The sequence below is a fragment of the Gasterosteus aculeatus genome, chromosome 9 (genome assembly GCF_964276395.1).
Source record: "Gasterosteus aculeatus chromosome 9, fGasAcu3.hap1.1, whole genome shotgun sequence".
In the NCBI taxonomy this organism is placed as follows: Eukaryota; Metazoa; Chordata; class Actinopteri; order Perciformes; family Gasterosteidae; genus Gasterosteus; species Gasterosteus aculeatus.
Window position 1 is genome coordinate 4,154,531 of NC_135696.1, and position 16,890 is coordinate 4,171,420.

At 42.7% G+C, this 16,890-nt stretch overlaps 1 protein-coding gene across 15 annotated transcripts in view; it reads left to right on the plus strand.

Moving 5' to 3' along the window:
• tenm3 (teneurin transmembrane protein 3) overlaps positions 1-16,890 on the plus strand; it is a 414,027-nt gene that overhangs the window by 378,750 nt on the left and 18,387 nt on the right. For 10 of the 15 annotated variants that reach the window (XM_078080162.1, XM_078080161.1, XM_078080160.1 and 7 more), the window contains 14 exons: positions 1,871-1,942; positions 2,878-3,055; positions 3,659-3,679; positions 8,349-8,473; positions 8,667-8,774; positions 10,502-10,656; positions 13,087-13,188; positions 13,292-13,465; positions 13,717-13,776; positions 14,063-14,225; positions 14,956-15,094; positions 15,197-15,302; positions 15,568-15,710; positions 16,245-16,423. In XM_078080162.1, the coding sequence (XP_077936288.1) occupies positions 1,871-1,942; positions 2,878-3,055; positions 3,659-3,679; positions 8,349-8,473; positions 8,667-8,774; positions 10,502-10,656; positions 13,087-13,188; positions 13,292-13,465; positions 13,717-13,776; positions 14,063-14,225; positions 14,956-15,094; positions 15,197-15,302; positions 15,568-15,710; positions 16,245-16,423 (1,725 nt within the window). The remainder of the gene's footprint in view (positions 1-1,870; positions 1,943-2,877; positions 3,056-3,658; positions 3,680-8,348; positions 8,474-8,666; positions 8,775-10,501; positions 10,657-13,086; positions 13,189-13,291; positions 13,466-13,716; positions 13,777-14,062; positions 14,226-14,955; positions 15,095-15,196; positions 15,303-15,567; positions 15,711-16,244; positions 16,424-16,890) is intronic. The other 5 variants (XM_078080163.1, XM_078080165.1, XM_078080174.1 and 2 more) reach the window with 1 other exon arrangement.

A 16,890-nucleotide genomic window follows, 5' to 3' on the forward strand; every position in this document is an offset into this window, starting at 1 on the left:
CTTCATTCCCACCCTTTGCTCCCTCTCACACACACTGACACATACACACAGCACAGCATGGGGGAAACCCTGCTGGCTTGGCCTCTGTTGATCAATCAACATCTACCAATGGAGGGAGAGATGAAAGAGGGAGCGGAGGACAGGGGGAAAGAGAAGGAGAGGCATGTAGAAGGAACCTTCTACTGCCGATAGCAATGTGTCCTGCTGGGTTTGGAGGAACTGTAAATTGAGTGTATGTCATGCATCCATAAAAGAGTGGAATGTAGAACTGGCGGATGGATGGATGGATGGATTGATGGCTGTGCGGACGCATGGAGCATCATGTTGGCTGCTTCTCCAAGATGGCAGCAGAGCTTTAATAATTCAGCTCACCACAGGAGGTTCTTCTTTGATGTCTCACTTTGAAGAATGAAGAACGAGCGAGTTCCTCTGTTTATCCTCTCACACCTCATTCACATAAACTTCCTCGCAAGTGATCTAAAAAGAAAGTCCTCCTCCTTGCACAGTGTGTCCATACTAAAAAGGTACTGCAGTACCCGCATGTGAAAAAACAAACCGGTTTTGCATATTTTTAATGTCGAAACTTCATTAACACTCAGCGCTTCGCGTCATGCTGCTGCACGCATTGACTGCAAGGAGGCGGGGCTGCAAGGAGGCGGGGCTGGCCAGCGCGCGCTCACAGAGTGAGCTTCACGCTAACCCTATGATGGCACCATGTAGTTCTCATTAACATCTGGCCGTAGGCTAATACCAGTATTAATGTGATTTTCTTGTTGAATGTTCAAAAAGCTGGGCAGGACAATGCAGATGTTTTGTTTATTACTATTATAGATAAATACACCGGTATCATATTGTATGTGCGGTATTGTATCGTATTGTATGTATTGGGTATCACAATATATATGGCAGGTATTGTATCAAAGTCATGATATTTATCGGCGTACCCGTGGGAAGTCCTCTCCACTGGCCTGTCAGTCTCTGATGCTGTGGTGCAGCTGCTAACGGCTGCTTTCCGCTTTTTATGTCTTGCTAGTTTGGTCACACAAATAACACGCCGTCAAAGCATCACTCCCGTTCCGCCGGGCCGGCTCTCCCTCTCACACAGCGTCAGCTCTCAGCTGATGTGCTGCCGGCTTAGCGGGGGAACTGCTCGGTTTGTGGGCAAGGAACCGGTACTCACGTCTAGATTGGCCTAAAGAAAACCCCTTGAAAGTAGTTCAGTGTTTCATTCGCCCCAAAAGACACTTTATTTCGTACAAAACGCTTACGTTACGGCTTCATTTCGGTGCCATTCCTCATATATTTTTGTCAGTCGAGGAAAAAAGTGGTTGTGATCCGAATAGAAAAGACAATATGCCGTTCAAGTCCAAATTTACGTTGTTTAAGTTCAGTAACTGTAGAAGATAGAAGACATGGATATACATTGAAGCACACCTAGCTGGTGGCTGATTTACATCTAAATACAGAAATACTGATTTTGCATGATTTTTTCAAGGTGAAACACACACTCACACACACACACACACACACACACACAGAGCACCAGCAGCATGCCTTTAATCTTACGTGCTTTATGGTCCTCCGGGACCCCCGTGGTGAAAGAGAGAGAAAGTGTCACGTGTTTCAAAAGGAGCATATCAACACATCTGCCTGCGTGCTGTCGGGGCTATTTCGGGTCCAGGGTGTATGTAAATGCACACTCCTCAGCGGCACCGTTAAGTTTGACACTTTCCCCTATATTGAAGATTAGGGTTCGATGAGGGAGAAGCACTGCTGTTTTAAACATTGTAGTTCATGTGTTGACACATTATTAATGCAATAATGTGCCATCTGCTCTCTATAACTTCTATTGATGTCTTCTCTCCACCAGGTATACTGTACAAGGGCAATGGTGAGAACATCTTCATATCCCAGCAGCCCCCGGTCATCAGCAGCATCATGGGTAAATACAGATTCGAGTATCATTGACTCAACTCAATCTGCATGTTTGCGATCGAGTCAATCACTCAAACCTCACTCAAACCTCTATTGGTTCAGGTGCGACAGCCACATGTTAATGGGACCCAGAAATAAGTACCTTCTGAGTCAATGGGCTAGTTGCTCTGTGGAAACTACCAAACTTTATGAATGTTAGGGAATCTTTGATAAAACTGAAGAGTGAATTGAGAGAGAATGGATCGAGTGCCTCTTCCATCCAAAGCTCCCAAAGGAAATCAAGAGAGAGGAAGGCAAAACTGAAAGGAGGGACGGGTGGGTGTCTGAAATTTTAATTTAAAATTTACATGTTTGGGAGCTTTGTTCATAGATTTTGCTTCCTGTAACTGCATGTCAAAATACAGGAGTTGGAGCAGACGCTAATGATGAACGCCTTTCAGTTACCACCAGCTATCGCTAATTATTTCACACTGTAACTGCACGTGGCTGTTAGCGCTGATATCTTTCTTTTTGAAATCAGGCTTATTTGCATAGAATTGTCTGCGTATGTCCTCATTTAAATATGTGCAAATAGCACTTAGTGCACCGTCAGACTGAAAGTACAAGACTTTCTTTTCTTGTCTTTTTTCATTCATGCCACTTTTGATTCAGTCAAAGAAAAACTCTCAATGTGTGTACAGCTGCCAGTTAGTGGCAAAGTAACCACATTCTGTCATTGGCCACGTCTTTTAAACAAGGAGGATCTTGACAGATGGTGGACAGATCATCGATTTAAGCCTTTGACATTTGACATAAAATAAATAAATGCATTTTCCAACAATGTTCATCAACCTGGCTTTATATTAATGCATTTAATGACAGTAGCTCCCAACTGGACCGTCTCCTTGAGAGCAGAAACCAAATGTTTCAGTCAGTAAAAGAGGATTTACTGTCCTGTCCCAGGAAACGGACGTCGCCGCAGCATCTCCTGCCCCAGCTGTAACGGGCAGGCAGAGGGCAACAAGCTGCTGGCGCCTCTGGCTCTGGCCTGCGGAGCTGATGGCAGCATCTTCGTTGGAGACTTCAACTACATCAGGAGGATCTTCCCCTCCGGGAATGTTACCAGTGTCATGGAGCTGAGGTAAGAGAGGGATGGGGATGGCTGCTGGTAGCAGATCAGATATCTGAACTTAACCTAATACACCCAGAGTGTCACAGAGATAAAGGTCTCACTCAGAGGACTAAGTACAGGTTCAACAGCCACTTCCCAATGCATTCATGTTGGTGTCTTTGAGTAAAACAAAACGCCTACCATCAACACATTTGTGAAAAATAACTGATTGACTTGTTTTTAATTAATACGTAGCATCTGAATTCATCTCTCTGCCTCCGCTCCCCTTCCCTCAACTGTCCCGGATGACTGTGAACACCACTTAAACACATAAAGGAAGAGGGGGATCGATGTGTGGATACTCTTCCACTTATTAACATCAAAGTACTTACTCTTAAGCTAAAGTGCGCTCAAGTGCGTTTTAGTGTTTAATCTGTTTGGCTCATTTCTCTAAATCCTATTCTAACAACTGAACTTTTTCCCATTGACTTCTGAAGTGTGATATCAATTCAAAATCTTTCTTTTCTTTTCTATTTTTCTCTAGTGATTTTTGTCATGTGAACTTTTAGAAAACAATCTGTCTACTAACTCTTGTTTCCTCTTTTTTCTTCCTCTGCTTACGCTTTGTTAAAGAAACAAAGATTTCAGACATAGGTAAGAGTGACTAATCCTGTACAACCGTTAAACGTCTTTTCCTCCCACTGTCCATTGCTGCTTCTTACGCACTAGACTCAGGTCCATACATTTATTTCATTCTTCTTATCTTCTTTTAAAATAAACCAATAACTGTTGCTCATTGCTGGCAGCTTTCAGATCTGATTACACTGGCATTCCTACCCAACGTGAATCAAGGAGATGGTGAGCTGGATCAAGCTGTAAGAGGGCTTATTTAGCATCTATAATTGAATGGATTGAGTAGAGTAAATATGACCAGTCAGGCATACAGTCTTCACAGCAACTACTAAATGAGGCTGGGACTTTTTTAGGTGGTTTTGGTCATCAAATGTGTTATGAACACATTTTACTGCCCAAAGTAACTGGTTACGTCTCAAATATTGAATTAACCATTCCATTATTAATCTTAGGAGCAGCAAATAGAGGAGAGTAGCTATGATGAAACCCCCTCATCTTTATTTTCTCGTCTCTTTTTCCGTATCGTTGTCTTCTCTCTAACATTGACAAGTGTTCACACTAAATCTAGCCTATTCTTTCGGTTGTCGGCTCAGATGAAGTCATCGTTTTAGCAGCAGCCCTGAGCAAGGAGAGACGTGGGTGGGGGGTTGAAGATGATTACTGGTCTTTCTTATTTTTCTGTCTCGCTGTCCTTTATCAAATGTGTGCAAGGTTGTGAGAGTTCTCATACAGGCAATGCAAAAATAACTAATAGTTCCAGTTCCATTCTTTACTCACTTTTCACATCAACACAACGAATAATAGGTTATACAAATACATCAGGGGCCGTGGTCACTGAAGTCCAAACACGACAAGCTCCTCTAAAGGTACCTAGTCCCTGGGGAAGGCATCAGCCTTCAAATCTCCCGCCCTTCAGGCTATAACCCTGCTAGACCGCATGTGTTGGTTTATGTATGAGTGCAAAATAGGATACTCATCTGCAGTCAGGCTAAGTTAGTTAGATGATGATTTACCAAAGGTTATGATATACCTTATGCACATATGCATAAGGGTATAGCCATAATCCTAAAGGTCGCTGGAGGACTTGCCAGTCGTGTAACCCGGTTGGACTGATTATGATCCATCTTTTTGTAACTTTGGTCAGTTGTAGGTTTTTTTCTGAATGCGGCTGTCTTTTAATAGTTTAGGCACTGAACTTTTACTGGTATTGTTGCTGGTATTCTATGCCAGCCTCAACCTATTGTACAGCAACCACAGGATTTCCATTTTTCATGTGAATGTGTCATTGAACAAAAGAAATTTCTGTTTGCTTCCCTTTTTATAAAAGCAAGACCATGATTATTCCCTCACCACAACCAAGCCTTGAGCGTGGTCACACCATGGAACTGGTGTTATGCATTCTATGTGTTCTAGAGTGCATGAAGAGACAACGTATTCGGATAACTGCATAAAAAAGAAAGATGTCTTGAGTCATGTGGGTCTATATTGGGTTGAATTGTGTTTTCTGAAGATTCCAACATACTTTTTATTTTTTCCAGCTTCCTCTAAATTTAATTCAATTTAAATTCAATTTATTTTATTTTCAATAGCCCAAAATCCCAAAATTCCCTCAAAGGGCTTTACAGTCTGTACACACAAGACATTCTGTCCTGAAACCCTCACATTGACGCACGGAAAACTGAAAAACCCTTCCATGGGGAAAAAAGGGAAGAAACCTTAGGGAGAACGTCAGAGGAGAAACCTTTTCCCGGGATGACTACAATGGATGCCAGGTGTACAGAATGAACAATGTAAAATATGTACAATACATTCAATTCCTATAACAGAAATTATTCAAATATTGAGAGTAGTAAGCCAAGTGTGTCCGCTGCTGGGACAACCACCATCACATATAACACCATCAGATAGAACCACCATCACATTTATATGCGATGGTGGTTCCACCACCAGATAGAACCACTATCACATATAACAACCATCAGATAGAACCACCATCACATATAACACCATCAGATAGAACAGGGGTCTCAAACTCAAGTCAGGTACGGGCCAGATGCAGCCCACCTCGACCGAACGCGGGCCAGACCATTATGGCCGACGGGGGGGATGACACTGACGGTCCGACCGGCGAACGGAACGGTCGGCGCTGGTTGTAAGTGGCTGCTAACAGCGAGGTTGCTACAATATGGAACTCGCGGGCCGCACTAACATTACACTTTCATATGAAGGCGGGGGCCACAAAATATCGTCCCGAGGGCCGCAATTGGCCCGCGGGCCGCGAGTTTGAGACCCCTGAGATAGAACCACCACCACATATAACATCATCAGATAGAACCACCATCACATATAACACCATCAGATAGAACTACCATCACATATAACCACCACCAGATAGAACCACCATCACATATAACACCATCAGATAGAACCACCACCACATATAACACCATCAGATAGAACCACCCTCACATATAACATCATCAGATAGAACCACCATCACATATAACCACCACCAGATAGAACCACCATCACATATAACACCATCAGATAGAACCACCATCACATATAACACCATCAGATAGAACCACCACATATAACACCATCAGATAGAACCACCATCACATATAACACCATCAGATAGAACCACCACCACATATAACCACCAACAGATAGAACCACCATCACATATAACACCATCAGATAGAACCACCACCACATATAACACCATCAGATAGAACCACCCTCACATATAACACCATCAGATAGAACCACCATCACATATAACACCATCAGATAGAACCACCACCACATATAACCACCAACAGATAGAACCACCATCACGTATAACACCATCAGAAAGAACCACCACCACCAGATAGAACCACCATCACATATACCCACCACCAGATAGAACCACCACCACATATAACACCATCAGATAGAACCACCATCACATGTAACCACCACCAGATAGAACCACCATCACATAAAACACCATCCACAGAAGCCTGTGGGGAGGGAAAGCACAAAGACTTCAGGGAATAAGCAAAGTCGGCAATGTTGGTTTGTGATGACAGTAATAGTAATGTGATTAATATTAATGATAGTGGAAGCAGCATCAGTTGTCAGCAGGGCCACGGCAGGAGGCAGGAACATGGTCCAGAACCACGATCTATTAAAACCTGTTAGGCGAGAATGCACAAATACCGAGGTATTGATGTAGATTAATGTTTAAAGTAATGAAAATGGTATTAATAATAGTTTATATATCTCTGCTTTCTCAGTGATTTGGGCAAAAACATTACATTTTGTGTGCCCGTTATAAAAAATGAAGCTTATCCCTGTTAGTTTTCTTCCATATCTCTTCACACACATACACAGCAGCACCATACTTGGGGTTTCTTTTACACTGGCAATATGCAATGATTGCACTGATTTTCTACTCATCCAAAAGCAGTTTAATTAAAACACAATGTTGTCTCTGGAGGACAAGTCATGTCACCACTTTTGTTTTTACCAATTAGTTGTCCTCTTATTACTTATTACTATCTTGCCTTAGTGTTCAGATTCACCGATTATAATGATAATTCTTATCTGAGTTATTGTCTCTTCTCTCACCTTTAGCTATCCAGTACATTCCTTCTTCTGTCTTTACACATTATTTTATTCCTGGCTTCCCTCAGTCAGCCTTCCTTTTGTCCTGTCCTCTGTGTCCTTTACTCATTCAGGCATTGCCTCATCCATCACTACTCATCCCTTCCCCCTTTGCTTGTGGGTCTTGGTACCATGGCTTTGGTTGTGGTCTTGCCTATCCTCAATCTTGGAAACTGTTTAAGCTAACCCGGCATTTACTGCTTGAATAATGGATAAATAACAACTAAATGGAAAGCAGAATGTGGGGGGTTCACAAGTACAGAAAGGCTGTCTTTCCCTCAGAGACTGTCTGACTATTTTAAGCTGACTTAATTAACATCCTGTGATCATCTGCTGATCATCACCCCCCACTGAGAACCGTGACCAGAGGCCAGTTCATATGTACATATCCACGGCCAAGTGTGTTGAGGTCTGATGCGTGACACTTTTTCTGTGTGTGTGTGTGTGTGTGCGCGCTTGGGTGCGTGCGTTGGTGTCTGTGTGTTTGATTGATTCCACATGACGTGGGTGGCAGGCTTCATTAAGAGTGTGTCACAGACAAGTTGAGTCCCATCTCACCCATGTGAGATGTAGGTGTGTTCAAACCAGCCTACTGTCAACGCACACATATACACGCACACATTGCACTCATCTTTCACAGGCTTTCACTCCTCATGTGTTACACAAACACATGCTTCAACTACCTGGTACTCCCCTGGAAGTGATTTAACACCAGTGTCTTGTCTTACAGTTCATCAAACATCCTTCCATTCATAACTTCTTTTTCCCCATAATGATGCTGGAACCATATAGTGAACCTGCTCTGCTGTTGGTGATTTATAGCGTACAGCAGGGGGGCCCAATGGGTTGATTGCAGTCGACCGTCCGATCGCCAAGGCAGTGCTAGTAGATCGCCTGCCATTGGAAAACTAAATAAAAACCAACGGAGGGGGGGTTGATACTGACGCTACAAGTATAGTAGGACTAACCCAATTCTTTCTTGTCTCCATCCTGTTTGTTACCCACTCTCCCTATCGTCTGTTACCCCCCTCCATAGCAACAACCCAGCTCACCGCTACTACTTGGCCACCGACCCAGTAACAGGGCAGCTGTATGTGTCGGACACCAACTCTCGACGAATCTACCGCCCAAAGATGCTTAGCGGCGCCCGTGACCTCATCAGTAAGCGTGCACTTTATTTCCCCAGTAAACACCAAGTTGACAGAAATGTTCATTTCAGTGTAATGTACCCACACTCATTCATGCCAATGGAGGAACAAAGTAAACTTGCATGGGCTGTTGCAATAAAAGTGGTGTGTGTGTGTGTGTGTGTGTGTGTGTGTGTGTGTGTGTGTGTGTGCGCACGTGTGTTAAGGTAATGGAGAAGTGGTGGCTGGTACAGGTGAGCAATGTCCTCCATTTGATGAAGCACGATGTGGAGATGGAAGAAAAGCTACAGAGGCACAACTTCTGGGACCAAAAGGTACACACTCCAAACACGCACACACAAAACACAAGAGATGAATACAGGTTTGTGTGGGGTTTTTGTGTGTGATTCTCAAGGCCCAGGTCTGAAGCAAGTGCAGGAAAGTGTGGCTTTTACACTCATATTTAATTAATATCTGGATTTCTAAACAGGACGTTGGTCCCAATACATATATTTGCTTTTTATTTATTAAAGGGAACATATGAATTTCTTAGAAAGTCATCCTACTTGTGCTCAAAGTTGTAGAGCTGTACTGAAGCATTCAAAGTTGAAGAATGTGGTCTAATAAGCCCTTCACTAAGTCACGTCCATTTTATGCAAACTGGTCAATCACAGCACTGCATCAGCCTCGGACCTGGGGGGGCGGCATCACTGCGTATGATAAAAACAGGATCAATAATGATGATGATGATGATGAAAGAGGTCAGCTCAGTGATTAGCCTAAAGAACAAGCGCTGACTAAAAACAATCATCTCTTTTAAAGGCATCCACTAGCCTGTTTTTATGGACTCAGCAGCTCACTCTATATATATATATATGTCATTCATGTTTATGTATATCTTTTGTGCATTATGGACTTTCGTGTTGAGTGTTTTGGGGGGGATTAACAAAGTTTATTCTATTCAATAAACTTTAGTTATTTTAGATTGTCTTCATGTTTGGAGCTAGTCCCGGTTAAATGGTGCAGATTGGTCCTCCTTGTTGTACAGAGAGGTTAGAAGGACATACCGTATACAATTCTAAAACTTTCTAGTTTAAGGATTAGAAGAGAGCTTTAGCATCTAATGAGATGCAAAGCATCCTTCAGCAGCCTGCGTGGCATAGAAGAGCTAAGGCTAGTTAATGAACTACAATTCTTTTTTTTTGCTTCTACAGTAGCTTTGTCATGTTTACCTGTTTTTACTTCTGATTCAGTTTGACATTCTGAATATATACTTCTGGGACATTTATTAGACACCTCTGTCTACCTCAGAAAGTACTTCTTCAGGGAGAGGGTTAGTGACATGCTCCATGGTAATGCAGCTCTTAAAGCTTGATTGGTCAGGGGGCAAAGGGGGGATTAGAGAAGGCCCATTGGTTTCATCCACTGAACGGGCCCAACTGCACACATCCATTCAAATAGACTCTTCCATCTCCTGCTAAATTACAACATGGGAATACCACTACCGCAGTGAAGGTACAGGTCCTTCACAACTGATTCTTTGTTTAATGCCCTCAAAGGTTGACAGCATTAGTATCGCTGACAATAAATATGGCTGTATGAACACATTAATTGGTTGTGCAAGCTTGAGCTTTTGTGTTGTTTATTATGTGTTGAGCCATGTTTATTTGACACTTTAAGGATGTTCACATGAAATCAATAGGCCTGTATGACCTATATACACCTATTTATTCCACTCCTGAAAACCCATAGATGGAATTTAATATACATCTAGGTGAATTGAATTAGTTTTATTAAACGTTCAGCCTTTACATTGATTCTACATGCTGATACAGATTAGTAATGATTCTAAAATACTTGTTACATACAGTTGTTGAGCCCATTTGTGCTTCTTAAATCCAATGGGTTCAAACAACTGTCTATCCTTTCAGAATAGTTTTATTGCTGATCTTTGTTGTGTACCTCGTCTACCCACAGAAGTACCTCACTCATTGTCAAACTGTCGTATTGATAATATATTTGACAAATGTTCACTTTTTTTGTGTGTTTGTGCTCCCCACAGGCATTGCAGTTGATAGAAACGGATTGATCTACTTTGTGGACGGGACTATGATCAGGAAAATAGACCGTAATGGAATCATCTCCACCATGCTGGGCAGCAACGACCTGACCTCTGCACGACCTTTAACCTGCGACACTAGCATGCACATAAGACAGGTAACCTTCAAGAAGTATGTTGTGTGCACTAACTGGAGTGTGACGTCCTGTATGTAGATTGGATAGCAGTTATAAATAAAGAATGAAAACATAACATGTACATAAGTATTTACAGGCTTTGCCATGACACTTTAGCTCAGGTGCATCCTGTTTCCACTGATCGTCCTTGAGATGTTTCTACAACTTGATTGAAGTCCACCTGTGCTAAATTCAGTTGATTGGACATGATTGAGAAAGGCACACACCTGTCTATATAAGGTATCACAGTTGACAGTGCATATCAGAGCATAAACCAAGCCATGAAGTCCAAGGAATTATCTGTAGAACTCCGTGACAGAATTTTATCGAGGTGCAGATCTGGCGAAGGGTACAGAAAGATTTCTGCAGCATTGAAAGTCCCAATGAGCACAGTGGCCTCCATCATCCGGAAATGGAAGAAGTTTGGAACCACCAGGACTCTTCCTAGACTCTTCCCCGCCCAACCAGACTGAGCGATTGGGGGAGAAGGGCCTTCGTCAGGGAGGTGACCAGGAACCCGATGGTCACTCTGACAGAGCTCCAGCGTTCTATGAAGAGAGGAGAACCTTCCAGAAGGAGACAACCATCTCTGCAGCACTCCACAAATCAGGCCTGTGTCAGGGATGTGGGGAGAAGGCAGGACTCAAATGCAGAGTTGAGTAACAAAAGAAGACTTTAATACTCACAACGGCAAAACGCAAAAGGCCAAGGGGCAAAAATGATGAAATAAAGATTGAACTCTTTGGCCGGAATGCCAAGCATCATGTCTGGAGGAAACCAGGCACTGCTATCACCTGGCCAATACCATCCCTACAGTGAAGCATGGTGGTGGCAGCATCATGCTGTGGGGATGTTTTTCAGCGGGAGGAACTGGGAAACTAGTCAGGATTGAGGGAAAGATGAATGCAGCAATGTACAGAAACCTCCTCGATGAAAACATGCTCCAAAGCGCTCTGGACCTCAGACTGGGGCGACGGTTCATCTTCCAACAGGACAACGACCCGAAGCACACAGCCAAGAGAACAAAGGAGTGGCTTCGGCACAACTCTGTGAATGTCCTGGTGTGGCCCAGCCAGAGCCCTGACTCAAACCCGATTGAACATCTCTGGAGAGATCTGAAAATGGCTGTGCACAGACGCTCCCCATCCAACCTGATGGAACTTGAGAGGTTCTGCAAAGAAGAATGGGAGAAACTGCCCAGAAATAGGTGTGCCACGCTTGTGGAATCATACCCAAGAAGACTTGAGGCTGTAATTGCTGCCAAAGGTGCTTCAACAAAGTATTGAACAAAGGCTGTGAATACTTATGTACATGTTATGTTTTTGTTCTTTATTTTTAACAGATTTGAAAAAATTAGCAAAAAACAGTTTTCACTTTGTCATTATGGGTTGTTGTGTGTAGAATGTTTAAATAATCTATTTAATCCATTTTGGAATAAAGCTGTAACATAACAAAATGTGGAAAAAGTGAAGCGCTGTGAATACTTTCCGGATGCACTGTGTGTATATATATATAAATTCGTGTATATATATAAAAAGTTTTTTGACTAAATCTTAATAAATGAACAAGTAAACACTTGTTAATCTGCTAAGCATGTATTTTAGACACTGTTGTTTAATCATATTTTTTTTAACACAAACTACACACATGATCATCTTGGAGGTGGAACATGTTGGACTTTGCTGTGCTCTCAACTCTCCTTTTGGCGTGTTTGAAGTGCAAACAATCTCCCCACTTTTAGACGGGACGTTAAAATATTTGTGAGCGTGTCTGTTTGTGTGACGGTGTGTGTTTGTGTGTGTGGGTGCGTTGTGCTCTTTTTTTGTTTTGTGCACACAGGACTGTGGTTTGGGGGCTTCTACAGAGTTTTGGTTATCTAAACTGTGACCGTGCGTTGTGCGCTGCAGAGTTTGACTTGTGTCAGTTATCTTGTTGACCTCTTGAGTCCACCTCTGGAACTGACAACCCGCACATGTTCAACTACAGCCTTCTGTAAAGTCATGTGCTTCTTTTTCAAGTTAAGCAGCCCATGTTAGTTTTCTGAAGCCATTTCAATAAACTTTCAGGTTTGTTTGGTACCTGTCATGTGTAGACCTTCTACTTGGGGTGGATTTACTTTCACAGACGCCCCCTCAATCCTCTGGAGTTTTAACAAGTCTGGTTAAACTGTCCATGAGCAACCTTTCTTTGAGGCGATTGCTCTCCCTGTTTTGTCTTTACTGAGGCAGCAGACCTCAAGATCATGAAGGTGTTTATTTAAAATGCAAACCCTATTTCATTATCTAACCAGGACACACAGTGTATATCAGCAATTCAAATCAGGAGGCTCAGATAGTAATATCCAGTATGATTTATTGGAAGTACACAGTTACAGTAGAATGTGAAATAAAACTCTGTTGTCTCCACATCCAGGTTCGGTTAGAATGGCCCACAGATCTAACCATCAATCCCATGGATAACTCCATCTATGTCCTGGACAACAACGTGGTGTTGCAGATCACTGAAAATAGACAGGTACACACACCACAGTGAATGTTTTATTAATCTCCTTTCCTCGTGAAATAGTAGTTCAATATGTGGTGCAGCTATTAACAGCTTTGCTATGGCATTTGTTCAGGTTCGCATCGTGGCAGGCCGACCCATGCACTGCCAGGTACCTGGTATAGAATACACTATGGGCAAGAGAGCGGTCCAGACCATGCTAGAGGGAGCCACAGCCATCGCTCTGTCCTACAGCGGTGTCCTCTACATCGCAGAGACGGACGAGAAGAAGATTCACCGCATCCGTCAGGTAAAAGTACAGAACACAGTGTATTAATATACAGTAATTTCCTGCTTATCGAATGAACCATTCTAGCTCCAAAACAACTCAACTATCAATCCATGTCAGTAGTAGCTGACTATCTGTACAACAGGAGTGACGAGGGTCCCAGGTCATTAGATAAAAGAAGATGATGAACTGAGTACTTCTGTTATATAATTTTCTCACCTGTGAAAGAGCCCTTCTGTTGTTAAATGTCTATTTATGACTTTCCCCCACAGGTGTCGACTGATGGAGAAATTACCCATCTAGCGGGAGAGCTGTCTGACTGTGACTGCAAGGTACTGTACTGCAGCAACTAGCCAACATTGAAGCCATCATGTGTTCTCTGTGTCCTGCTTATATTTCTTTGTATCTTAACCTTGATAAGTTCTTGATATTGTACAGTTTAGGTCAGTAAACCAACAATCTGATATAATGGCAACATGATCAACATTGATATATTAGTAATGTAACATAATAACAAACATTTCATTCATAAGATTTTCACGCCAGTTAAGTTATTGGTGTTTCCCACATCCTCTCTTCACTCTCCATAATATAAGCCGACCTCCCTCTGTTTTGCAGAACGATGCCAACTGTGACTGCTATCAAACAGGAGATGGCTATGCTAAAGACGCTAGGCTTAATTGTCCATCGTCTTTGGTGGTGTCTCCAGATGGGACGCTGTACATGGCTGATCTGGGAAACATCCGGATTCGAGCCATACGATGCAACCAGCCACCTACGGGTGAGTTCATACAGTCAGTGTTGTTCGAATACCAAAAGGATTCCTTTGAAGCGATACCTGACTCGAGTATCTCCATACCACGACGAAACCAATCCTAAATCCAAAAAGCAAGGAGGGTACATGGTGACGGTTTGCACAATAGGGCAGCCGTCCCCAACCTCTTTCTTTTCCTCACAGACTGCTTTCACGTTAGACAATATATTGCGGATGGGTCTTGAGGTGTGGTGGTAGTAGTCGTTGCGGACCGACAGGTGGTGCTGCCCAGTACCAAATGGGCCACGGTACCGGTCCGCGGCCCGGTGGTTGGGACCTCTGCATAGGGCGTTCATACTTTATTTAAACAAAATCCAACTGCACCTCCTTTTGCAGTTTACCTTCATTTCACTGTTACTGTTGTAGTTGTTGTAAATGTTTTAAGTTATGTTCATATGTATGTATGTATATATACTTGGATGTATTTATATTTGTTGTATAGTTGCTAAACGTTTATATCTTTACCTGTTTTACTTTTTGTGGCTTTGTGTTATTCTGATTCTGATTCTAATACAATGGTTAACTGTACTGTTTTTAATGGCGTTAGTTTTATACTATTTCATCCTGTTTAGACTTTGTATCCTCCATCCAATATTTGCATTCATTATTTTAAGACAAATCTCACAGCGTCAGATAAACAGAATAAATGAAGCACATGATAATACGTCTGTCCTTCTGCTTGTCTGTTTGTCTTCAGGCTCTCTGGCTTCAGGTCCCAGCTCGTATGAAGTGGCTTCTCCAGCTTCCCAAGAGCTTTATGTGTTTGATGGGAATGGGACTCATCAGTTCACCATGTCTCTGGTCACTGGCGACTATAAATACAACTTCAGCTACAGGTTGGTTCTTGTGAAAATAAACACATAGTTGGTTGAAAATGTAAAAACTGCATTTGGTTTCTGCACTTTGTCATTTCTCACCCTCCTTTGCTTCACTCTAAGCAATGATGAGGATGTAACCGCGGTAACAGACAGCAGTGGGAATACCCTCCGAATCCGTAGAGATACCAACAGAATGCCTGTACGTGTGGTCGCCCCCGACAACCAGGTGAGATGAGTCATTTGCAATGCCATGCCACTCCATGCCAGGAGGAGGAAACATGCCATGCTCTTGCCATGCTGCAGAAGTCAAATCCATCAAAATTCCCACATTCAGACTTAGTATAACTCACGTAACATTTTTTTATCCAATGTTGAACACAATAAAGTTTCCAGAGACCTTAAAACACAATATGTATCAGAATAAAGCTCTCTGATGTTTTCTGTCTGAGCTGACAGCTGACATGAAGCAAGATGTGTTTGTGTTTCTTTAGGTCATCTGGCTGACCATCGGGACTAATGGCGGACTTAAAACTCTCACGGCTCAGGGTCAGGAATTGGTCTTGTTTAGTTACCATGGCAACAGTGGGTTGCTCGCTACCAAAAGCCTCCAAATAGGCTGGACTACCTTCTATGAGTGAGCAGAAATACTCTTTTTACATTTGGCTACATGTTGTTGCTGCTGTATAATAACCGAACAAAACAAACCAAAAATAATTTGTTTGTATTCCAGAAGCACAAGTACTTTAACAAGTTACTAAGAATTATTTGAGCTCTTAATGGTTGTAAGCTGTACACTTTCTCAAAGCAAACCAGTGGGGAACATCAATCTGAACTTATAACCCTCCTACGTTTCTTCACTGTCTCTGGTAGTTTATGGACACTTAACAACTGGTCTTCAGACAAGAGACGTTATGGTCTCACGACTGAGAAATTCTGACTTCCTCTAATTAGACGAAGCGGAACCCAAGCACTCCCCCTGCTGGGTACATGCCGTTTATTCCACCTCCTCCAAAATTATTTACAAGCAGCTTCAGCACATTATGCCATGGCAAAGGATGTGTGTACTACATGTAGGCACATTGTTTTCTATAAGCACCTTACAGTAATAGACACTAATGTCCCTTCACCCCCTCCTCCCCCACTTCCTGCATCTTCACTGTCCCTGTAGCTATGACAGCGAGGGCCGTCTGACGAATGTGACCTTCCCCACCGGCGTGGTAACCAATCTCCACGGCGACATGTCATCAGGGGCTGTTGCTGTGGACATTGAGACATCAGGGAGGGACGAGGACGTTTCCATCACAACCAACCTGTCATCGATAGACTCCTTCTACACGCTTGTGCAGGGTACGGTGTTTGTTTGTGTGTGTGTGGGAGGGGGGGTAGTCACAGTTTACTATTACTACTACTCTTACTACTTTTATTATCATTTTTATTGACTGTTTTATTGATTGTTCATTCTGTACAAATGACATCCATCCATCCATACTCCCTGAGGTTGCTTCCTTATTTTCCTCTTTATTATCTAATCCCAAGTGTTTATTATCCAATCCCAAGTGTTTATGTGTACGTTGGATGGATTGCCCTCTGAGGCAAATTTGTGATCTCTGATATTGAGCCACACAGCACACATAGCATTGAATTCACCTGAGTGGTGACATTTATGGAAAGTTGGGACATTTTGTCAGGCCTTTACCTCTTCAGGACCAGATAATAACATGGAATAGCTATTAGGTGTAAGTTACGGTGAGGCTTGGGGTTAGTCATTTAGTTGGAATGGTTTATGTGGGGAAGGGGAAGCTAAAATTTAGAGA